At 49.3% G+C, this 24,964-nt stretch overlaps 1 protein-coding gene across 21 annotated transcripts in view; it reads right to left on the reverse strand.

Moving 5' to 3' along the window:
• Positions 1 to 240: 240 nt before the first annotated feature.
• TNS3 (tensin 3) overlaps positions 241 to 24,964 on the reverse strand; it is a 222,296-nt gene continuing 197,572 nt past the window's right edge. For 20 of the 21 annotated variants that reach the window (XM_086396214.1, XM_086396213.1, XM_086396206.1 and 17 more), the window contains 11 exons: positions 23,234 to 23,405; positions 21,207 to 21,808; positions 20,031 to 20,117; positions 15,452 to 15,583; positions 12,280 to 12,375; positions 11,491 to 11,568; positions 10,633 to 10,710; positions 6,716 to 6,884; positions 4,532 to 4,600; positions 4,405 to 4,431; positions 241 to 3,028 (listed from right to left, as the gene is read on the reverse strand). In XM_086396214.1, the coding sequence (XP_086252340.1) occupies positions 2,884 to 3,028; positions 4,405 to 4,431; positions 4,532 to 4,600; positions 6,716 to 6,884; positions 10,633 to 10,710; positions 11,491 to 11,568; positions 12,280 to 12,375; positions 15,452 to 15,583; positions 20,031 to 20,117; positions 21,207 to 21,808; positions 23,234 to 23,405 (1,655 nt within the window). In that variant the 3' untranslated portion in view covers positions 241 to 2,883. Of the gene's footprint in view, positions 3,029 to 4,404; positions 4,432 to 4,531; positions 4,601 to 6,715; positions 6,885 to 10,632; positions 10,711 to 11,490; positions 11,569 to 12,279; positions 12,376 to 15,451; positions 15,584 to 20,030; positions 20,118 to 21,206; positions 21,809 to 23,233; positions 23,406 to 24,964 lie in introns of those variants that run through there. The other variant, XR_015162346.1, reaches the window with a different exon arrangement.

A 24,964-nucleotide genomic window follows, 5' to 3' on the forward strand; every position in this document is an offset into this window, starting at 1 on the left:
AATTCTTAAAATCTCTGAATACAATTTTCAAGTCTCTGGGCAGAAATCAAACTATATTCCTGAAGGAAAAATATACAGTAAGTTTGTAAGTGAATCCACTCATTCATACATAATCCCCTTCAAACTCCCAGATAAACACACACAGAGGCATATTCAGACATGCACACACACTCATCCACACTTCCACACACCCTGTGGGGCACTTCTGTCTAACACCACAAACACTTGCCTCACTGAGGCTTATCAAGTTTATACTTTTATTATACTCTGAATAGAGGTGATATTTAAAGAGCAGAGAAAATGACTATACAAAGGATTTATAGAACATTCATTTACATACTGGATATATTCTTTACAATATAAGAAAAGTAAAAATATCCACTACTAGGTAAGGCAGAGAAGGAGACACAATGAGGTCTCTGATGCCAAGAATACACATGGAGACCCTTAAATGTGGTGTGACTTAACACGTTTACATGTTAACACTGGAGGAATACAGCATAGGTTAATGAGCAGGTTAACAGGCTCTGGCTATGAGGCTATGATGCTAGTGGGGTGCAGTCCTCGTGCACAATCCAGCACAGTACCCCTGTGCCCGTGGGCACCCCAGATGCCTGGGGATGTTGCTTCCCTGCCTGCCCAGAGCCAGTGTTGGTGGTGGGGCTGCCCAAGGTCTGAGCACAAAATTCACGGACTTGTCTTGTTCCATTTTATACATATGTAACACACTGTTGTACCAGCTCCTCAGAAACCAGGAAACTCGATTCCTTTCATTCCTTACTCCAGAGGGAGCCGGTTGCTGAGAGGAAACTTCCTTGACCACTGAGAGAAAAAGGCTCAGCTGCCAGTCAGTTTAAAAACCAAATGTCAGGGCTTGTATGATCTGGACAAGGACAGCCACGGGTGGGAGAAGGTCCTTCTGCGACTGGGGCAGTTGATGCTACTAAGTCCGGAACCCCTCGTGAGCCCTTTTTTCCTCTGTCAGAAGGATAAGGGACCTCGCCTGCAGTCTCTGGGTCAAACTTGTGGACCAGCATCTCAGGAGGAGGCCCCTTTGGGAGCCAGCACAAACCTCTGCTCCTCTTCGCTGAGTTCTGCTGTGAATGAAAAACTGAAATGCTAGATGGCCCCACCCCAGCGACCAAGGCATCAGGCCTCTGGGAGACACCAGCACACTCTTGGCCATGCCGCCACGTCAGAGAAGAGCGTCCACAAGGACCAAGGCAAACATTTGGCACAGAAACGAGGCACGTGTGTTGGTGCATCAATAGGAGCTAAACAGTGGACTCACCCACCTGCTTTCACACACACACGCACACACACACACACAGTGCCCACTGGATTCGGTGGATCCCACCTCTGCTGTCGCTAACTGTCTCTGCCCCACTTTAGAAACAAAGACTCCACAGAGCACATTTTCAAACACTAGGGTGATGACTGCCGCGGTGATTCCTGGTGTTTGAAGAGCTGGTGCTTTATTTGGGAAGCGGAGGAGATGGACAGTTCTTTGGGGATGCAGAGCCACGGCGTGAATGTCTGGGGCGATGGGAAGGAGACGAGGGCTTTATGACGATGTTGCCCAGCTCTGTCTCTTGCTCTGGGGAGCCTGCAAGACCACTGGCTTCTCCCAAACCTCTGACCACTGACAGATGCAGGTGGACAGACCTCTACTTAGCAACATGCACATCAGCATAAACAGCATACCTGATTTGGTGTCTAAGATGATGCAGAAGAGCTGGGAACCAGTGTAGAACACCTCCCCTTGCTCAGGTGCCAGAACACATGGATCCCAGTGGGAGACAACAGGCGGGTGGAGACAGATGAGCACTCCCGCAGGTCAACAGTTCTGGGGTGGTGAGCTTTCCCAGGCCCCATGCGATACAGAGCAAGCCTGAGTCTCAAACTAATCATGTCCCACCTCTCAAGGCCTTCCTCCCCAGAAAGGCTGTATCTGCAGCCAGGAAACCACACGTGGATGGTCAAGTGTTCGGAAGGCTGCTTGTGGAAACCAAATATGGATGATCAAGCATTTGGAAGGCTGCCTGAGGCAAAGCCAGTTTTGGCAGCCGCCCTCAGGCAATGACAGCTGAGAGCATGGCCAAAAGAGTCCATACTGCACTTCTGGTACATCTGACCGGGAGTAGACGCTACTCTTAGAACCCTGACCTTGGCAGACGGCAGCATGTAGACACCAGTACAGCATAACAAAGGCAAACTGTTATCATAAATAACTTGGCAAAAGTAAAATATAAATTATATGGAAATGGGGCTTTTCTCCTATTTTCTCACTTTTGCCTCTTATGGCCCAGTGCGCCATTCAGACCTGGTATGTGAGCGGAGGTGGGGAGCTGTCCCCACGCTCGGGCTCTGGCCTCACCGTGACCAATGTGACCTTTCTTGTCCTCGCCGCCCATCACATTGTCCCTCGCCCACGATGCCATAGTGCTCCAGGAGGGCCTGACCTGCACGAACCTTCAATCAACATGCATCCCCTTCTCAGGTTAATCAATATCTCCACTGTGGGAGGACAGAGGTCCTGGCGTGTCCACTGGCCAGGAGCGCTCTGACATGGCAGTTACGAGGCACTCAGGGCCACGGGGAGCAGGTTGGGCTCCCCTCCTTCCCATAAACACCAGAGTGTGAGGAACAGGGGTCCCCACGTCTCCTTGAATGGTTCCTTCCCGAGCGGGGACTGGATGGGCGCACCTGATGTCCAACATCCTCTGCCCAGAAATGCATCCATGAGCTGTGCCCCTCAACTGAGGCCACAGGCGGCAAGGTTGTTTGTTCTCATGTTTGAAAAGTCGGAGGAGCCCCTTTCCCTCCTGGTGCTGGACTACCAGGGTCACGTCAGCCCCTCTGGAGTCTCTGGGCTGTGAGGGCTCAGATCTTCTTAGGGGAGCCGATCATGACCTTTGACACGAAGTTGACAATGGCGCTGGCCGGCTGCTCGGGGTCATGCTCTGCAAACAGGTGGCACACGTTGTCCGTGGCACTGCCCTGCTTCCGGGCCACAAATCCAAAGACTCTGCAACAGGAAAGGTGGGTTAGCATGCCAGTCGAGGCCCATCCCTCCCACAGGGTGCACGCCTCTGCTTCTTCCCTCACCATCATCGCCTCTAAACACCACCTCTCCAAAATCTTGGGGCGATATCCCCTGCCAGACACCTGCCCGTACATCCCCTCCATGCCGTCAGGGAAGATGCTGTGCCCAGACTTCGCAGGGGAGGAACCCGAGGAGCAGGGCTGGGGAGGGCCGGCCATGAGACTGGGACCTGAACTGAAGACTTGGGTCTAGCCTGGCTGGAACCCTCCAGACCTGTCAGCTCCTGGGCACCAGTCCCGAGTCTCTGGGGAGGACCCTTGCTCCACCACAGGAGCTGCCTGTTCCCTCCTCACACCATCAGAGCAGACGGGCGCAGACAGGCACATGCCTGCAGATGCCAGCACCCCAGCCTCGGTTCCTGGGGTTGGGGTGCTCTGCCTAGATGCCCACACTCCCAGCCACTGGGGCTGGAGGATGGGGGTGCTAAAAACACACCAGGGGCTCCCTGCCCAGGCCACATGTGTGCAGGAGAGGAAACCATTTAAAAGAACAGCACAATCTATTTTTTCTGAATAAGCTTTCATGAGCCCCAAACAACACAATAACTACCATTATCCAAACCCAAATCCCTGGATTATCCCTTATTTAAGGTCCTTCTTCTCTTTCTCAGAGAAATGAAGGATGTTTTTATCTGAGCTGAGTGGTTTCCACCCCATGGGAGGGACAGGCCAATGGCACTCAAGTGACCCTCCGGGGCAGCAAAGCCCACATATGGGGAGCGCATTTGGTCCTAAGAGCCAGAGCTGAGGTGGCCTGGGGTAATGCCCCTTCTGGAGGGCTGGGGAGGCCTCCTAGCACTTTATTAGATGCCAAGACAAAGCTATAAACTCAAAATTGGAATCCCAGGAGAGGGCTCCTGCAGTGAGACATTTGCGGTCATCAAATTTAGGTGACATGGAGATGGTCACCTGTGGGGGTGTAGACAGCTCTGGGGGATCTGAGGTTACACGGGCAGCAGGGCTGGGGGCTCCCTCTGGTCTGGGAAGCACTGACGCCTATTGCACCCACGAGGCCCTCCCTAACACACCAACCCCCTCCTCAACCGCCGGAAACGCCATGCAATCTGCTTCATGCTATTTATACCCTATTTTATGGGTCAAATGGAAGTGTTGCTCATTCAGAGAAGAGCAAACAGAAAAGTTAACCCTTGGCAGGCCCCTTCTGCATATAAAGAACACTTGCATTTTTGTTTAAAGCCAAACCCAAACCCATAAGCATTATTTCTCATCTTCCTCTTTGGAGATCTGGAGTGGAGTGAGTGTCAACTGAGAGAGGACACAGGCCGGCTGGCAACGTACCTCGAGCAAGGGCCGTCTGTGACCCACCTTGCAAATCAGAACAAGAGAAGAGTCACGTTAATTTCTTTAGTAACTTAAAAAGCCAAGGAAGCACATGCATCGCTTAGTAGGGATACGGGCATCTTACTTTCTGTCCTGTGGGTCCAGCGCACAGAAGATCACGCTGCTCACGGGGTAGTGTCTCCGGAAGAAGAGCCTGCAGGGACACGGGGGAGCACAAGCCCGTCACTGGGGTCTTGCAGTGACAGTGCTGCCCTAGGAGGGCCCCCCATGAGGAGGTTTAGCGGGGGCAGAAGTCTATTTTATGCTTTTACTGGTCATCTGGAGAGAAGAGTAGAGCGTATATTTGTTAGAAATCAGCAGACATATGAAGCTGGGCGCTTGGGAAGGAGCAAGTCTTGGGGTGAAGGCAAGCACCGTGAAGAGCAAAATGGAGAAACTGCATCAAACTGAGTGAGTCCTGGCCTTCCTGCCTTCATCCCAGGAAGCCACCAACTATCTACAGCTTTAGATGATTGCCTGTGAAAACGGCTTCAGTATAGCCCACCATTCTCCTGCGAGAGGAGCCCAGTCACCCCCATAAGGGATCTAACGGCCTGCTGTAAACCATGCACATTAAATTCACTGGGAGGTGCTGCTAACGCCAGGCCAGTACAGTCGCTGGGGGAACCATCAGAGGACCCCTCTGTACTGGTCCCAGCCCCTGTCACTCGTCCTTTGCTTCATGGCCAGCCCTCCCTGCTCCTCTGAGCTGGCCAAGTGCCCCCTCCTCCTGAGGGAGGTGGTGTCCCCAGAGGCCAGCATAAGGGAAAGGGATGGGTGGAGCCAGGCACCTTTCCATGGGGGATGCTGAAGACACAGCCCCCTTTATCCAGCATCAGCTGTACAGGCATGTTCCGTCTGGCAAAAGGAAAGCTCCTGAGTGCTGTGGGCACAGCCCAACCCCAGGGTTTTGTAAGCACGTGGGGAAGCCAGAGGTACACAAAGAGCACACTGGTAGCAGAAGAAAATAGAGGCCGCAAAGGAAGGAGCCGTGCTGTCCCGTCTGACCCTGTGTCCACGCTTCGGCCGAGCCAGGCTCGCAGCTTGTGTCTATTTCATTCAAGTCACAAACATCCCGAGACAGTTACCTCAGTGCAGCTTGAAAAGTGAGGGAACTGAGTGCAAGGCATGCGGGGCCCGCTGCGCAGACCACTTGCGTCAAGAGGGGAGCAAGGACCCCAATTTGAGCGGCAGAACCCACACCCCACCCCACAGTCCCCGCCTATTTTATCCTGAGAGCAGTGGTTCAGAGCCCCTCCCAAGCCCAGGACTAGCTCTGGAGCAGGGCCACGCTGAGAAGAGCTCCTCGGGTACTGTGTGGGCGCTGCCCTTCCAGCTGGTGTGGGGACTGGTAGCCGCCTACCCCTCGAAGCTCCTGCCACCACTCTGCTTTTAGGGTAGCTGATAGGGCTCCTTCATTAACTACAGCAGGCTGTTTCCATTGCAAATAAAAAACTGCCTCTGAAATGCCTTTCATCCTGAAGTCAAAAGCTCTGCCATTGTTCTGTCCAGGCACCTAACCCTGCTCTGTGCTCCGGCTGGAGCTCCACAAGTGCCCCCTCTCCCTGAACCTCCACTCCCTTGGAACCCACTCAGCGACAGCTTGGCGGGAAGTCCCTGGAAATTGAAACAGCATCTACTGCCTAGATGTTCAAATGTTGCTAACTAAGATATAGTACTATACAGTATCTAAATAATAGTTAATAATTATTGACATAAATTATTCTTTTATATTATACATTATATTTTATATATTATATATATAATATATATGTTAAGTTAATTAACATTAACTTAATACTGAAATAATATCTAACAAGGTCATACTCTTACCTGAAACAGGATAATAGTTATAACTTCTGTCATAACTGTTAGAAGTAATGACACTAAAGCAAAGATGAGTAGAGTCTATCATAGTCACGGAGAGTTTTTACAGAAATGACTTAGAAGATTTTTGCATTTGCAGATTACACACACACTGTGTGTGTATCTAAGAGATACTCAAAGATCTATGTATCTTTTAAAAATTTTTACTGATTCTTTAAAAAAACAGCATGTGGGCCAAATGTTAATAGTTTATATATGTCTCTGGGGACATACCGAACATCAGGACAAAGCACAGACTGACCGGATCATTGATTCGTTCCTGAACCGCAAAGCTCTGCCTGGTGACCAGGGGCTTGAGCAGAGCTGGTAGGAGGTCTAACCCCAGGTGAGGCCAGAAGCCTTGCCCGCCCACCCCGGCAGCTCGGCCGCTGGGCACACTCACTTCCTCTGGTTGTCCGTCAGGGTGATGCCCTGGGCCGACACCTTGAAGTGCACGACTGTGGACAAGGGAGGTGGCTCCTGGACTAGGGTCATGCTCAGGGCCTTCTGGATGGCTTGGTGACCCGTGAGGGACTCCATCTCCACGGAGTTCAGGTACCATACATTGCAGGCTGGAAGACACAGGGGGAAGCGGCGTTAATGCGTTTGCCAGACTCAAGGGCCCTGGGGCTTACGAATGACGTGCATAAATTCATGGCCAGGTGTATCTGAGGCAAGCGCCCTTTATTTCTAATTCCAAAGGTGTGGAGAGCGAGTGACTCAGAGACACACACACACACCCAGCACTGGAGTCAAGGAGACTTCGCCCACTGGTCAGAATGTGTTTCCACCTCTGCTGAGTTATTTATACATGGCATCCCTGGGGGGATGAGGGGACTGGAGGCACCTCCTCAGTCTCAGTGTGGGCCTAGGTGGGACGAGAGCCCAACCACACCTGCAGTTAAGGAAACATCCCGAGAGGGGAGTGTGCAGTCTGGACCCTGACTATCCACCCTGCAAGGAGTTCTAAAAGCACACACATCCAGAAAGAGCTGCTGAGAACGAATGACTTGCAGTGACTCAGAATACAGTTCTGTCCCAGGCAAAGAGCTGGGACAGCCTGTCCCATCCCCACACTGCAGGGGGCTGGGGGCTTGTCCATTGCCATCACCCCTTGGAGAGGCAAATAGCTGATTGTGAATGCGGCTTTGTAAACAGCCTGAAGGCCTTTTGAGCCTAGCTCCCTGCATAAGTCAATGGGTTGTTGTGACCACGGGACATTCAGACTCTGCCTCAAGTTCAGTTGTGTAGGAGCCATGACCTCTCCTGGCCACTCCCCAAGGATGTGATCCCCCCAGGAACAGAGCCGCTCTCATTCCCCAGTCTGCCAGATGCAGCTCTGAGAGTGAGTAGGGGTATCTTCACTCCATCTCTAAAGGCCTCTAGATATTCACTAAACAGAAGCGAAAGTGCTTTCCTGTGACTGGATCGATCAACCAGGCTGTGTCCCCACCCAGGCTGTCTTCCTTTGGGAGAGTCTCCCTGGAGGCCTGGCCACAAACTGGCTCCGCCTCCACCCCAACTTCTGAGACTGAGCAGCAGTCACACCTGTTGGCAGGTGCGCTGCCACATGACCACGCAGGTGGGTTAAGAAGAACAGAAATAAAGTACAGTGTCCCTGGTGTCAAGACGCAGGGCACACCCACAAGAACCCTGTGGCTTGTCCACAGCCCTCTTGAGCTGGGGTCGCTAGGACTGCGTCTCATGCTGCAAAAATGGCCTGGCCTGAAACTAATAAGCAATTACAGCAAGGCTGCAGGATATAAGGTGAATATACAAGTTAGTCACTTCCCTAAGAACAAGAGGAATTTGGAATTAAAAACACAATCCCAATTTATATTAGCACCCCCAAAATGAAATAGGTATAAGTCTAATAAAATATTGTATGTACAAGATCTATATGAGGAAAACTATAAAACTCCCACTGATAAAATCAAAGAACTAAACTAAATATTCCACATTCATGAATGGGAAAACTCAATATATAATTAAGATGTCAGTTCTTCCCAACGTGATCTGTAGAGGCAATGAAATCCCCATCTAAATTGTAGCAACTTACTCTGTGGGTATGAACAAACCTACTCTAAAGTTTATATGGAGAATAAAAGACCCGGGGAAGTCAATACAATATTGAAGGAGAAGAACCAAACGAGAGGACTGATATATTAATACCTGACTTTAAGACTTACTATAAAATGTCAGTAATCAAGACAGTGTGGTATTGGTGAAATAATAAGACAAACAGATGAATAGAGGAATGAGTAGAGTCCAGAAACAGACCCACATAAATACAGTCAGTCGATCTTTGATAAAGGAACAGAGGAGATGCAATGTAGCAAAGACAGTCTTTTCCCACAGATGGTGCTGGAACAACTGGACACCCACATGCAAAAACAATCCATCTAGACACAGACCTTAAACCCACCAGAAAAATTAACTCAGAACAGAACAGACGTAAATGTAAAACGTAAACTATAAAACCCTTATAAGACAGGAGAAACTGAGATGACTTTGGTGATAACTTTCTAGGTACAAAAGACAGGATCCATGAAAAGAAGTATTGATAAACTGGGCTTCATTAAAATAAAAAACTTATCTTATGCCCTGAGACACACTGTCAAGAGGATGAGAAGACAAGCTGCCTCCTAGGAGAAAGTATTTGCAAAAGACAAATCTCACAAAGAACCAAAATATACAAAGAACTCTTAAAATTCAGCAATAAGAAAACAAATAACCCTATTGAAAAATGAACAAACAACTTTAACAGACACCTTACCAAAGAAGATATGAAGACGGCAGACAAGTACATGAACGATGCTCCACGTCATATGTCATTGGGAAGATGCAAATTTAAATGACAATGATCTACCACTAACCACCTATTTTGAATGACCAAACTCCAGGACACTGACAACACCAACTGCTGGGAGGGTGTGGAGCAGGAGGGAGTCTCATGCATTGCTGTGGGAATGCAAAATGGTGCAGCCACTCGGGAAGACAGTTTGATGGTTTCTCACAAAATGAACATACTCTTACCATATGATCCAGCAACTGTGCTCCTTGATACTTATCCAAAGGAGTTGACAATTATGTCCACATGAAAACCTGCATGTGGATGTTTATAGCAGTTTTATTCACAATTACCAAAATATATAAGCATTCAAGATGTCCTTCAGTGGGTGAATGGATAAAGTGTGGTATATCCAGACAATGGAATATTATTCAGCACTAAAAGGAAACAGCTCTCAGGCCCTAAAAGGACATGGAGGAATCTTAAATGCATAATACTAAGTGAAAGAATCCAATCTGAAAAGGCTCCACATACTGTATGATTCTAATCATATGACACTCTGGAAAAGTGAAACCACAGAGACAATAAAAGGATTGGTTTGCCAGGATTTGGGAGGAGGGATGAGCAGGTGGAGCACAGAGGATGTTTCGGGCAGTGTAACTATTCTGTGTGATACTACAATGGTGGATACATGTCATTAAACATTTGTTCAAATCCATGGGCTTCCCAGGTGGCGCTACTGGGAAAGAACCCACCTGCCAATGCAGACATAAGAGACTCAAGTTTGATCCCTGGGTCCGAAAGATCCCCTGGAGGAGGGCATGACAACCCACTCCAGTATTCTCGCCTGGGAAATCTCCATTGACAGAGGAGCCTGGCAGGCTAGAGTCCATGGGGTCTCAAGGAGTAGGACACGAATGAAGCAACTTAGCACGCACGCATGGAATGTACACCAGGAGTGAACAGTAATGTAAACTATGGACTCCGGGTGACTGAGATGGGTCAATGTAGGTTCATCAGCTCTAGCAAATGTCCCACCTGATGGAGGATGTTGTTAATTGAGAGGCTGTGCATGTGTGTGGGGACAGGGGGTATAAGAGAAACCTCTGCAGCACCCTCTATGAACCCAAAACTGTGCTAAAAAATAAAATATATTAATAAGAAAAGAGTGCCCCCAGTAGCTTGCTGTCTGGGGGTCGGTGTCACCCTGGGTCAAACTGTGGACTCATTGATCACTTTACTATATATCTGCTGGAGGGACACGTTACCCACAGTCTATCTGACCATGTCCCCAAATGAAACACAGGTTGTGACATTTATACGACTGAATTTGGTCTTGTTCAGCCCGTGGAGTCCTGGCCCTGCCGCCAGGACACTTGCCCCGCCACCCCCAGCCCAGCCCTGTGGTGGCTTGTACAGAAGGAAGCCTCCCCTGACACAGCAAGGAAAGGAACCCAGCCTGCAGGCAAGAAAGGAATCCCACCTCTGCCCAGGAGCCAGTAGGAGAGGAAAACACATTGAGGACTGACCTGCCCCTTGCTTCAGCAGCTCGGCCGCAGAGTTGGCAGCCGTTTGCTGAGGATTTTCAGCTATTTCCTCCAATGGATCTGTAGGAAGAAGGAACAAGAAAATGCATGACAATGTGGATGCTCATGACTGCATCCCGGAGGGTGACAGGCAGGCTCTGCAGAGCTGGGCCTTCCTCCTGGCAACAACAGCTGCACCCAGAGAAGCCATCATCACACTTCAAGCAAAATCTGGGATGGCACAGGCCAGAAAATTACCCTTCTCATCTATGAATTAATTTATATGAACAATTACATTTTGAAACGTAAGTCACATCTACCTATATTTTAAATTAATCATCTTTCTGGAACATAATGCAATTATGTGAACTTGAGATGGCCTAGGAAAGCAGGGATATGTCTGATCATATGCTGTGGGTGCTATTTTTAAAAATTCTTTTCCCATGGATAGTTTGAAACAAACACAAAGGTAAACAGAATAGTTCATCTAGCACCTAAAGTCAACAATATCAACATTTTTCTGATTTTGTAGAATTACAAAAATGAAATGTGAATGACCTTGCAAGGTCTCTGAGTCCAAGCATTTTATACTTCTGAGCTATAGAATCTTTGCTCCACAGAAGCTTTTCACAAAGCCATGATATAAAGATATGAGTGGAGGCTGTAGAGGCAGTGGGCCACCTCTTACCTGACCTGGCCACCTCTTCTTACCTGACCTGACCTATTCAGGGTTTACCCACAGACATGTGATGGAAAGGAAGTTTTGTTCTGATTTTTCTCACTGAATCTCTATGGATTCCAACACCTTGTGAATGACCCCACACAGAGAGCCAGAGCAGCCCTGGGGCCCCGGCAGCGTACCTCTATCCGGAATGAGCAGTTTGCAGGGCAAAGCCAAGGGCGTAATGGAATGCTGACACACCAAAGCCGTCAGGCTCCCTGTGAATGGATGAACAGCAAACAGGAGTGAGCACAGCCCTAAATACTGCATTGCTCAGTTAATTCATCTACTGAAAGGAGGCTGCTGTAAAGCATGTCACCTTATATTTTTAGCAACCTACATACTCAATAACTGGGAATTTGTGCAAAGCTTCAATGAAGCAGCAAGTCCAGCAGACAGCAAAGGGGCAGGTAATAGGAACTACAGATGATTCTCACCAAAGATATGCCATTGCCAATTTATAAAAAACAAGTCACACAGTCTGCTGATTCTGAGACCGCCCTCACCGGCACCACCAAATCGTCTCTGTAGGGCGATGCTTTGGTTTGCTCAGGCTCTGCCTGTGAGTGCATGTCATCTTTTGGACACACCTGCAGGGTCAAAAAATATCTCTTCTCACAGGGAATCTGTGCTTTCCTTGTGCCTGGTGGACTCCCAACCTTGTCCATACTTCTCTGCTTGCCTGAATAGACCATACCTAACGGAACCTGCATTTCCAATCCTAGCATGGTGCATTTTATTTGCCTAGTTTTAAGAATGCTTTTAAGAACAATTTCATATCCAGTTTATTTTAGAAATGATAATTGAGGGATCTAAAAATGGGGATGAAAAGCAGATGCTCTGAGTGAAGCCCCAGCAGAGTGATGGACCAAGCAGAGGGAGCTCATGCTCATGGGTTCAGACACCATGTCAGGCGCTCAGCCACTTACCGAAATATGGTTCATTGGAGCACCCTTTCAACCGCACTCCTTTTGGGGTACACTCAATCAAAAAATGCCGAACAAGTTCATTGGCCAAATCTCCAGCTGAGGGGAGAGATTTAAAAGAAAGAAAAGAGCATTTTAAAAAATGAGAGCATGGGAGGATGAGAGCACGAAGGAGAATCTGGCCCCTGCAACAGGTAGGCTGCAAACAACCACTCCAGGAATAGCAGCTGGATTGCAGGACAGTGTCTGAGCACTGCCTGGATGGGCAGCTAGAACTCCCTCCAGTGACCACGGCTGGAGGTGGAGGAATCCTTGGGAAAGAGCTTCAAACATTCTGCAGAATTCCCAGTTATGGGAATGAGCAGCTAAGAACTGAGAACATGTACCTCCAGTTCCTTCACCTCCTAAGACAAGAGCTTAGAAGGACCCAGACACAGCATGATGGCCAAGAATGAATCACTGGAAAGAGCTGGAAGGGTGCCAGTCTTCTGAGTAAGATTTAGCCAGGAGTCAGCTACCAAGCCCCTCCTGAAAGCAAGCCCTCTAATCATATTGCTACTACACTGTGTTCATGCCAGCCCACGAGCCCAGAAAGAAAGTGCATCCTGAAAAACCACAGAATGGCAAACTGTCTGGTGGTGGAAAAGTACTAATAACAAACAGAATAAAAAGAAGTCACTGCTGTGCTAATGAATCCCACAGACCTTCATGCTGTGCTGTGTCTCTCCCACCTCCTTCAGCACCCTCCCTGAGAATGTGTCTCCATGGCAACAGGTTTCCATGGGAATGTGTCTGCTGTAACTTCTAACATTTCTGATGGCCAGGTCTGCTAGAGGCAGGTTTGGGCCCCACACCTGGCCCACAGCAGGTTCCCTAATGATGCTTATTATAAACAACAGTGACAAATATCAACATCAGTGTCAGCATTTCGCAAGGGCAGTATAGCTGGTAGGAAAGGAAATGATCAGATTCCATAAAAGGCAGTACTGAATAAAAACGGGGAAAAGAACATTTTGCCATTCAGCTGTGGGAGGAAAATGATCCATGGCTTCTAAACTGAAGGAAGACCCAGAGTGTGGTCTGGATGCCAGTGGTGAGAAGTGACTCAGTGGGAAACCAGCTGTGTAGGGGTTTGGAGAACAGCCCCCGCCACACGTCTGTTGCTGTTCTGTCTCCGGGGTACCAGGGGTGGCTGGTGACTTGCTGGGCTTTTTTCTGGTTTAGTCAACTCTCCTCTCAGATCTGTCCTTACACTGTGAAATCCAAATGCCAGATCCAAGGGCTGGTTGAAGACTTGGCAGCCAGATAAAATTTCACCAAGAGGATGCCAGCAACGCTGTATGTCCAGAAATCTGCTATTCTAAAATCCTCTATTTTGTTGCCTTCACCTGAAGACTGAGTCAATATTGACCTTAGAGGCAGGATGCACACCTGGAGGTTAAGAATTATACACCACCATCTGTATTTCCAAAAAGATAACACATGCAGGAAAAAAAAGTTTTGGCCTAGGTTTGAAAGCTCCAGGTGAACACCAAGGGGGCAGAATCTGTGCTCATTCTGGCCCACCCTTCCCTCACCCAGGTGAGTCCAGGTACCCAGCAAGAGTCATGTGACCTGCTGACATTCCAGCCCACAATCTCCATTTAGGGGAAAAGAATCTTTTCCCTTTCCTTAGAATTTGTGGCATAGTTGGTAAAAAAAAAAAAAAAAGGCACAGAGGGCAGGATGAGATTAAAAAAAAAAAGAATAAACCAGAAGCCATATATTAGGGGACAGAGGAAGGGAGAAAGTCTATTGCTTTGTTGGGAACCGAGCTTGTCCCTGAGGGAGCAGTGAGAAAAGACCTGTTGATTTTGTATTTGAATGGGTGGTTATCAGCATGAGCTCAGGAATTGTTTTAGATGGGTTTCCCAGGTGGTGTTAGTTAGATGAAGAACCTGCCTGCTAATGTAGGAAATGTGTAAGAAACATGAGTTCTATCCTGAGTTGGGAAGATCCCCTGGAGGAGGAAATGGCAACCCACTCCAGTATTCGTGCTTGGAGAATTCCATGGACAGAGGAGCCTGGTGGGCTGCAGTCCACAGGATTGCAGAGTCAGACACAACTGAGTGACTAACACTTTTACTTTTCACATTCCCTAGCTCAGGTCCTAGAGAGGAGTGATACTCTGACACCAAACTAGAGATTAGATTTTGGTTTCTAGATACTATTCCCCAATATAAAGAACCAAGGATCTTTAGAGAAATGGCCGGAGCAGGGGAAGTACAAGGTAAGCCTAAAACATGCTTGCTTTCAGAAAGCTGGAGCACTCACGGGCTAATGGGGGTATGTCAGAAGGACACGGGGTCACTGGAAGGGCCTTCACCAGTTAAATCCAGTATCCTCGAAAACCAAAAGCCATGGTGGTGATGGATCATGAAACTCAGAAAAGGGCATGTGGGGGCTTCCCACAAGGCTGCCACCTGTGGTTGGATACATGCACGTCTGCGTCACAATAATGTTTACTTATGCATGTAGGCATCGCAAACGCTTTTGTACCTGGTTATGTTCACAAGTGAAAACATTGAAAAGGTCAGAAGACGCCCTGCCTGCACTACACATTATTCAGCTAGAATTTGCCACCAGTGCAATGTTGGACGAGAGACGGAGGAAGTCTTTGTCCTTTTCCCTGAGAAGGGAGAGTCTCAAGACTTCAGGCTCGCACTGGCCTCATCTTCAATCCATCAAAATATTCTACAGGGTGTAGGAACAAGAACCGTGTATACTGTATGCCACCTTCTATGTAAGAGAAAAGGAACAATGCCTATTTGTGTGCACTGAACAGATAGTGAGAAGACAGGAATTTATTACAGATGTTTACCCACAGGAAGCAAGAGGGGACTGAGGCAGACAGGGCTGAAAATGGAAACAAAGACTCCTGATCAGAGGCCTTGCTTTATTGTTCTGTTATCTGAACAATGGGATGGATCACCCATCAAAACAAGTTAAAAAAAGAAAAAGGAAATTTATAAATAATTAACCTTCCTTCTTGAGCTAGGACAGTACTTACTAAAATACAGCCAAAAAAAATAAATACTAAGAGGAAAACCTATGAGTGCTGTTGCAAGTCACCCACCACCTCATGGGAACAGAGGGAACTGACAGGCAAGGCCCCGCTGAGCAGAGCAGGACCCACCTTTCTTGTTCATCTGCAGGACAGAGGGCGGGGGTGTGGCCACCTTCATGGCCAGGCCGTAGGCACCTCGGAAGGAGTGGCTGTCCCTGACGATGAATGACCCGGGCTCCTTGTCCTTCAGCATGGCGATGGCTGCAGAGGGGAACAGACAGACGTGAGTGTCTGTGGGGGACGCCACGGCCTGACTCCACTTACGGCCGTGACAAGGGTAAGGGAAACTGCAATGACCAGAAGTTCCGTGTGGGCTTGACTATTTTATTTTACAGGGTGGCCCGTCCGTTCAGATCACAAAGGTGCTGCCTTCACACGCAACTCCCATTAACCCCACAGCATCTTTGAAGCCCAAATGAGGACCCCACCTGACAGCCCAGGAAACCGAGGCCCACTGGTTTCCGCATACAGCGCGTGGAGCAGGAAGTCGGGCAGGGCTGCCACTTGGTCCCCGGCGTGGCCCTGCCCTACGGCTCCTTGCGTGCACTTTCAACTTTCCATAGGAGGAAAGAAATTTCCAATCATACTTTCTGAAGACTGTGGATGTACCCCCAAAGTTACTGAATATTTAATAAAGTCCCAAGGTTCGGCCCAGGGGATGGCCATAGGTAGCCCTCCGTCCCGTGGCTTGGAGGCAGGGGTGGCAACTGTGGCCAGCTGTTTCCGGTCTGGACGAGGCTGTGAACCCCATCTGATGTGAGGGCCATGAAATGCACCTGGCACCGCACCTGCCATCTGCCCCAGGGAGGCTGGAACACAGGTAGCTCTAATATCCCTCCCATTGAAGCTCAAGGTCCGGCCTCCCAGATCCTGGACTCAGGATACAGGAAAAAAGAGGGATGGGTTAGCATCACAGTATCCTCAGGTTGATGCGGCCCAGACACCAGTGAGAATTTTCTCCAGTAACCAGAACACCTCTCAAGATTTCTTTTATACATTTTACAAAAAGAAAACTAGGGATTTAAAGTATAAAGCACTACACACTTATAGCCATGGAAATGCTGCCTTTCTGTAGAGCCCAGGGCCCTGTCTGGAGTAGAGTGGGCCGGACATTAACCTGGGAGTGGCTGGAAGCACCGTCAGCAACAGGAAATAACCCCAGAGAGCCCCCTGTTCCAGGTCCTCTGTGTACCCTGACTCCAGCCCCACCCCACAACATGGCATTTGCTTGGCTGCAGACAAAACAGCCAGTTTCTTCTACACCTTTTTCCATGCACTGCCCCAGCCTGTGGCAGGACAGGCCCCAAGCACGAGCTTATGCGCATGGTGGGAAAGAAGCAGAGGAAAGCACATGCTCTCTAAGGGGAGGGGGTCTGGTGTGACCCCAGGGGTGCAAGCCTAACACGTGGAGCCACAGCCCACCTGCTGCTCTGGTACCCGCCCCCCAAGACGGGTGGGGAACAGACACCAGGGACCCAGGCCCATGAGCAGGTCTTGTCTCATAGCATGTTTTCTGATTATGGGAGCTGAACATATGTTATTTTTTTAAAGTAGGGGAAAGATCACTTACAGAAGTCATATTTTTCAATTGTGATAACCAAGGCTTTTCTTTGTAAGTCATGATTTTACTTCACTGTGGTACAAAGAAGTGCCCCAGCCTTCTGGGCAGCAGACTTCTGGGTGGTGGAGAGAAGGCTGGCTCCTCTCTGGCCCATTCTACCCTCTCAGGCCTCCCCTCTCCACCCATCACCAGGCCACCTGGGCACAAGAGAGCCTGAGGGCCATGCTGGACTCATTGTTTCTGAAACAGAAATGAACCCTTGCTGAGGTTGTGAGAACGAGCTAGTGTACCTTCAGGGGCAAAGCCAGGTCTGCCGTGTGGCTGCAGGGGCAGCAGCCACATCCTTACCACCTCTCTCCCTGCAGCTGGAGCTTTCAAGGATGCTGGGGCAGAGACCAGAGAGCACAGCTGGCACAGTCATACTTAATTTCTACTTTAGGCTTTCCCTGGTGGTACAGTGGATACGAATCTGCCTGCCAATGTAGGGGACATGGGTTCGATCCCTGGTCTCGGAAGTTTCCACATGTCGCGCTCAGAGCAACTAAGCCCGTGAACCACAACCACTGAGCCCAAGTGCTGCAAGTACTGAAGCCCGAACACCCAGAGTCTGTACTCTGCAACAAGAGAAGCCACCACAACGAGAAGCCCATGTACCACCACAATGAAAAGTAGCCCTGGTTCGCTGTAACGAGAAAAAGCCTACATAAAGCAACGAAGACCCAGTGCAGCCAAAAATCAATAAATTTAAAAAAATTTTCTACTTTACTTTGGAGCCCCTTTTCTCCTGAGGTTTTTATGTTCACCTTTAAAAAAACTCCCAAGGAACTAACCTTTCCATAGAAATATGTGAACAGTTGTGCCCCAAAACAGGCAATAGGTTTTCTCCCCCTCCTCCATCTCCCTGAAATTTCATCACAGTTCTTCCAGAAAACAGCACATCCCAGCAGTTACAACAAACCCACAAGAGGCGTTCTTCCATTTGGAGAAGTTGGCACACCCACCAGAGCGTTCGTTTGTGTAGGTGCTGTCTGCACAAAATATCCAGAAAATAGAAGAGGTTCCGCTTTTGGAGTTCAACTGGGAAAATCAATGCCCCATGCACGTATTAGCTATTTTGAGATGGGATCCACCCCAAAGAAATATTTTTAAATGTGTGGCTAAGGATTGGGGGCAGGAGGAGAAGGGGACGACAGAGGATGAGATGGCTGGATGGCATCACCGACTCAATGGGTGTGAGTCGCGGGCGTGAGTCTGAGTGAACTCCGAGAGTTGGTCATGGGCAGGGAGGCCTGGCGTGCTGCAATTCATAGGGTCACAAAGAGTCGGACACGACTGAGAAACTGAAGTAAACTGAAGGTGGCTTAGACAGTAAAGAATCCACCTGCAGTGCGGGAGACCCCGGTTGGATCTCTGGGTTGGGAAAATCCCATGGAGGAAGGCATGGCAACCCATTCCAGTAGTCTTGCCTGGAGAATCCCATGGACAGAGGAACCTGGCAGGCTACAGTCCATGGGGTCACAAAGAGTCAGACATAACTGAGCAACTAAGCACAGCAAGATTAGTCAAATGACAATAACTCCTACTGCCTAGCAGATGCCAACAAGGGAGGTTCCCTCCACCCAGAGTCTCTCCCCCACACCCTATGAGGCAGGCTGTGCCATGCCTGTCTTGCAGGACCCATCAGGCACACTCCAACCAAGCCCGCCTCTTCATTCAGAGAAGGAGACAGTCCAGCCCAGCCTCCACCTGGTCTGAAAGACTGAGCCACTGGAGTAGGATGGTCTATTTAGAACGCTCTAGAGCAAGGTCCTCAACAAGCACTCTCAGGGTCTGTCGAGCTGGATGAGGCACTGAGCACTAGAGCTAAGGACCACAGTGAGTGGGGTTCTTACAACCAGAGCAGGGAGGGGACGGGAATGGAGCATCTGGCCACACCAGAGCCTGAAACGTGGTGAGTGCACACAGCACAAAGGCCAATTCAGGGACTCAGAAGCCTCTCGGGGCCAAGAGGGCTCCCCCCACATGACATGACAATTGGTCCATTGAGCTCATGGGAAGAAAGCCACATTCTTACCATTTTTATTATCTGCCTAATTGAGTATAAGAATTTCTATGAAAAAGTTGGACGGCTCTGTTTTCCAGGCATTTAACTATTCACATCCAGGCATTTCTGAGGAATTCCCCAGGAGAGCAGTTCCTAGTTTCTTCCCCAAGTTGAGATCCCAGCACAGAGTGGCGGTTCACCATGCATTTAGCACACCTGGCCGCTGGAACACCCGCCATCCCCTTTCTCAGTCCAGCACTCCCAGCCACCCACCCCGGGGAACCTCCTTCCTGGGCATCCTGACCAGCGTCTGCCAGCCCCCCAGCCAGTTCCATGTCATCCTCTCCAAGAGACGCCTGGGAGTGATAAGCCCACAGGCGGCCGTGTCATCACCTCCAGGGAGGACAATAGCACCTCGCAGGGACCCCAGGAATTTCTGCTGAAGGAGTGAGTGCTGTTTGCCTAAGGGCCGGTCCCAGAGGGACCGCCACCAATGGCATGCCGGCTTCCTTCTGGGACATCTCTTACATTCGTGTTCTAGTAAAAAGTGACATGCAACTTAGCTGCTCAACAGTAGTAACAATTTCTCATATTTGCCAGCTGCCTTAAGACTGAATTGCACACCCAGAGTCACTGTGCTGTGTGTGAGAGCTGGGCTAAGGCTGCTGGCAGTCTGTCCTTCCGATGTGACACAGGCAGGTGTGCCCATTAATAGGAAAGACACTTCTTCCCCCTGACTTCCCCCTGAGGCTGGGACCCGTGACATCTCATCACAATCTGCGGCATCGCGGGCAACACCGGCCAGACCTTGGCTGGTGGAAGCCACCAAAAATTGCACCCCAACACTGGAATGATCATGGCTGGTGCCCTTCCTGGCTGGCTCCCTCCTTAGGAATAATGTTTTCCAATAAAAACTTAAAGGTTGCAGCCTTTCCCCCGAGGTAGGTAATGAAGTGCAGGCCTTGCTCTAACGCATCCAATCCCAGGTGATGCCTCCCCGACGCTCCCACCCCAGACACAGGGTCCTCATCCGGCCCACGCACCTTGCTCTCTGGAGATGTCCGCCTTGTACCAGAACTTGGATGTGTCCTGAACAAAGTTTACAGACACGTGCTTATCACCTGGATTATCTGCAAAACAAAATTTAAAAACAGTAACTATGAAGGGTGTTTTTTATTGCAACCTCTCACCTCAAAAGGACCTAGAAGTTCAAAGTCCCACCCCAGGTGAGAGCGCTCTACTTACAGGGGAGAAGCCTAACACGGAGCAGGGAGTGGCTGTTTGATAACAGAAAACACAAAGACAGCAGGACACCTCCACGATCGGGCACCCCATTTCACCCACACACAGTTACAAAGACAGAAAGCACGCAGAGCAAGGCTGACGTCCCTTACTCCTATCAGTGTCTAATTCTTTCTTCGACACTTGAAACATGAGATAATTAAATTTCAAATGTATTTGTTTAAAATTTTTTTTAATTACTATTACAGAACACTGACTCCAAGTGAAAAAAATAGAACCACCGTGGATGTCGGCGTTTTCTGCTGTTGAACAAAATCTAATGCGAATAATGCAGAAGTGTGTGCATGCTCAGTCATATCTGACTCTGCAACTCTATGGACAATAGTCCACCAAGTTCTTCCGTCCATGGGATTCTCCAGACAAGAATACTGGAGCAGGTTGTCATTTCCTCTGCCAGGAAATCTTTCTGATTCAGGGATCGAATCCACGTCTCTTATGTTGCCTGCACTGGGAAGAGGATTCTTTACCCCTAGGGTCACCTGGCAAGCCCAGGTGAATGAAGAGGCAGCTCCAGATTGGTATTTTCCTTTGGGCTAGGCTGAGATTCCCTGGCGGCTCAGTCACTAAAGAATCCGCCTGCAATGTGGGACATGTGGGTTTGATCCCTGGGTTGAGAAGATCCCCTAGAGGAAGGCATGCCAGTATTTTTGCCCGGAAAATTCCATGGACAGAGGAGCCTGGCAGGCTATAGTCCATGGGGTCACAGAATCAGATACGACTGAGTAACTAACTTTACGTTTATTGCAGTGAGATGGAAAAGCACCCTTGAAGGCTATGGATTCTTCTCTCAAGGTACTCAGCCCAGTAACAGCACTGGGGCTCACTGGGCAGGCCGAGCCATAACCCCAGGGTGCTGCCCTGCACGAGTGCAGGCTTGAGCACAAGGATAGGCCCCCTACCCGTGGAGATGCACCTACCTGGGGAAGGTGCTGCCCCCTCGGCAGCCTTGGAAAAGTCCGGGATGATGTTTGGAAAAGGGATGCTCATGGTACTCCCGCTGTGAGGACTGGAGAAGCCGCTGGAGGATGGCGAGACCGAGCCAAAAGACCGATCTCCCTCTGAGGTCCGCTTCTTCTCAGGAAGGGGTGGCTGCCCGGGCAGAGCCAGTCCCGGGCCCTGCAGGACCGGGCTGTGGTGGCCGCTGTGTCCAGGTGCCACCGTGAGAAAGCTGTGGGACAGGAAGCTGTTGTCGGCAGCCTCAGCTGCCGTCAGTGGGTTGCCAGGGGCCTGGGCTGCTCCGTGGGAATTGGCCAGCAAGGCCCCGGGGTCCTCCCCGGCGGGGAGCCCACCTCCCGCCATGGGGGCAGTGCTGAAGCTCAGGAAGGCCTGGTTGCTCGGGGGACCCAGAGCTTCCGGCGGCTCCGCCAGGGACAGCTCGGGGCCGTGGAAGGATGTCTGGAGGTCGGCAGGCGGGAAGTGGGGTCGCGCGGGGCCGTCCTTGCCAGGCCGGCTGCCCCCCAGGAGGGTCAGCGTGGACTTGGGGCTGGTCTCCACCCACTGGTGCTCAGCTGAGGAAGGGCTGTTCAAAAGACAAATGGCGAGACAATGAGATATCCAGAGAGAATTAGCAGTGGTTAATTAAGGGAATTAGTCTAATTAGCCTGGGAATTAGCATCAGTTCCCACATGATGGGGACGAGAGGCGGGGTACTGAGGTTCCCCTTGCAGCAACGTGGGGCTCCCCAAATATCAGAACTCAGGCCCTGCTTCTCCAGCCTCCCACCTGACCATTCACCCCAGATGCTCAGTCCACAACCTCGAGGAGGGGAGGCGGCCCTCCCTGCCTCTACAGCCTGCGTGCCTTCCTTCCCACTCTGACCTGGCAAAGTCCCCTCTTCTCTTCAGTTCAAGCTGCAGCTCCACTGTGCCCGACTTTGAAGTCCTCCCTGCCCGTGTCCATGTGAGCACAGGGATAGCGTTGTCCTTCCCCTGGTCCCACCACACAGGCACCACCCATGTATCTGCTTAAACCCCCTCCCCCTGGGTTCCTCTTCCCCATGCCCAACATCCTCACACAGTCGATTTTCAATAAGTGCTTGCAGGACCACAAGCTAATTAAGGATACCAGTAAGAACACAAGAGATTACCATATCAGAAATGGGAAATTCCAACAGTAAGAATACTGGAGGAGGTTCAAGAAGGAGGGACATAGGCATATCTACGGCTTATTCATGTTGATGTTTGGCAGAAACCAACACAATACTGTAAAGCAATTATCCTTCAATTAAAAATGAATAAACTTAATTATAAAAAAATATTGGAAACTATATTTAGAAATATAGAAAGACAAGTAACACGTATATCTCACTAGCAAACACATACTTGCTGTGTGTGTAACGTTAAGCCCTGATATGCAACGTGCCCCTTTTTTTGTAGAGAAATGAGGTGGGATTCAGGATGGTAACTGTAGAGCAATGTACCCACAAGTAAAACACTAAGAAATGATTCCTACCCTGAGCATGTGAATTTGCACAAGGGTAGTCCTTTGTGAAGCAGAAATAGGACATTTCTCTTTGTCCATGCACCCCCCCCCCAACACCCAAGGCTTTCCCAAACACTAGCACAAATTCCTTTTTTTCCCCCGAGAGCAGTGCATCCTGCCTGCTCTCCCCACCCCCAACCTGCAGCCCTGGGCAGGCCCGCTCCTAGCCTGACCACTGCACCCCCCTTTCCAGCCTGAGCTCAGACAATGCCTTCACGGTCCTTAACTGGCTGCTGTGCCCAGACTCTAAGAGCAGTGTGTTCCTTGAGCACCCCACCTGCTAAAAGTGAAGGTGGACACATGAGTTTTTATTTTGACTGCATTTTTGAAGACCGATGGCTGTCAGTGCACAAGGCGGCCTGGTGTCGTGTGGAGGACGAGACCCCTGCCCCCCTCTTCCCTCTGTGGTGTTCAGGCTGGGGTCTGTAAGAGCAGCCTGTGTTTGGTTCAATGGCCACCTTACCTCCCTCTCCTCTGGCTGGGGCTGTTCCCGGAAATGGTGCAGGAGGACGTGAATGCCCGCTGGAAGGAGGGCGCCGTGGGCATGTCGGCCCGGAGCATCGTGGGTTTGGGTCCAACAGGGCTCTCTGACATCCCCACAGAATGACTGAGAATCTCAGGGCAGCCTCGGGGTTCTGGAGCAAGGAAACATGAGCAGACTGTAAGCAGCAGTGCCATTTACGAAGCTTTCTGCTGCAGAAGGAGGTGATCTGACTCCACCAAGTGCAGCCTCCTCTTTCCCAGCACATTTCCAAAGGAGAAACATCTGGCTGGTCCTTGCAGCTGTCAACACATACTCATGAGTATCATCAGTGAGTAAGCTGAGGGCTAGTTACTCTGATACACTTACCGCCCCGATGAGATAAACCATTTCTCACTCTAGAATCGGCAAGGTCTCCATGCAAACCAAAGAAAGTGCAAACCAGCGGCTGTGGGGTGGGTGGGCAACTGATGAGTCTTGTGCTTTCAGCTAACACTTTCCTCCCCTAACACAGCCCTGCCTGCAGTGTCTTCACCCCCATGAGGTGCAGAGACCACCTGGCCTAACTCTTGTCAAGGGGGGATAAGAAGCCGAACACGAGGAAACCCTGCCTGACACCTACAAACCCCAGGCAACTTCACATGTTCCACTGATCAGATGTCCACCCTGCTTACAGTCTAGCATCACTACCATTTCTGGGTATTTTTAAAAATATGCAAAATATTTTTAAAAACTAATTTTTGAGAACTAGACAAATCTACCATGGTCAATAAATAATAATAAAATAATACTGTGAGAAATACAAGTTATTTTGCTTTCTGCCTTAAAACAAGGGAGGATTGATCAGAAAATAATAAAGCTGAAAAAATTTCACATTACTCATGTTACTCAGCTCTATCCATCATAGTCCATCCACCTATCTATCCATCCATCCATCCATTCAGCCATCCATTTATCCAACCATCTAACATCTGTCTATCTATCAATTTATCTATACTTTTTGGACACAATATAAAATATTTATTTAAAAAACTGAACAGGCATTCCAGGTAACAAAACAAAAACATAAAAAACAAAACAAAAAGTGAAAAAAAAAGAAAAGAAAACACACCCACAGGTAATACAAACACTGGCGTTAAAAGGCACAGATTTTAAACAGGAAGCTGCAGTGGCTTAGTGGTAAAGAATTCACTTGCAAATCCAAGAGATGCCAGAGACGCAGGTTCAATCCCTGGGTTGGGAAGATCCCCTGGAGGAGGAAATAGCAACCCACTCCAGTATTCTTGCCTAGAGAATCCATCCCATGGACAGAGGAGCCTTGTGGGCTACAGTCCATGAAGTCACTAAGAGTCTGATACGACTGATTGACTAAGCAACCCAGCACCAAACTGAAAATGTTTCAGAAAATATAAGACAAGAGAGAATTTCACCAGAGACCTGGAGTCCATTAAGAATAAACAGAAAACCTAAAACTTAAAAACACAATTAATATAATTAAGCCTTACTTAGGTCAATAATTGTATCAGCAGACTAGAGACAGCATAAATGATGACTGGTCCAGAGAAAAATATCCAGCCTGAAGCCATGAGAGGAAAAGAATGGAAAATACAGAAAAGAGGAGAAATATATGTGAGATATGATGAAAAATTCTAACACATATAATTGGAGTTTAAGAAGGAGTAGAGAAATTCAATGAGGCAGAATCAATACTGG

This window comes from Bos grunniens, chromosome 4, assembly GCF_055505025.1.
Source record: "Bos grunniens cultivar Pamir isolate PY7600 chromosome 4, Bosgru_T2T1.0, whole genome shotgun sequence".
NCBI lineage: Eukaryota > Metazoa > Chordata > Mammalia > Artiodactyla > Bovidae > Bos > Bos grunniens.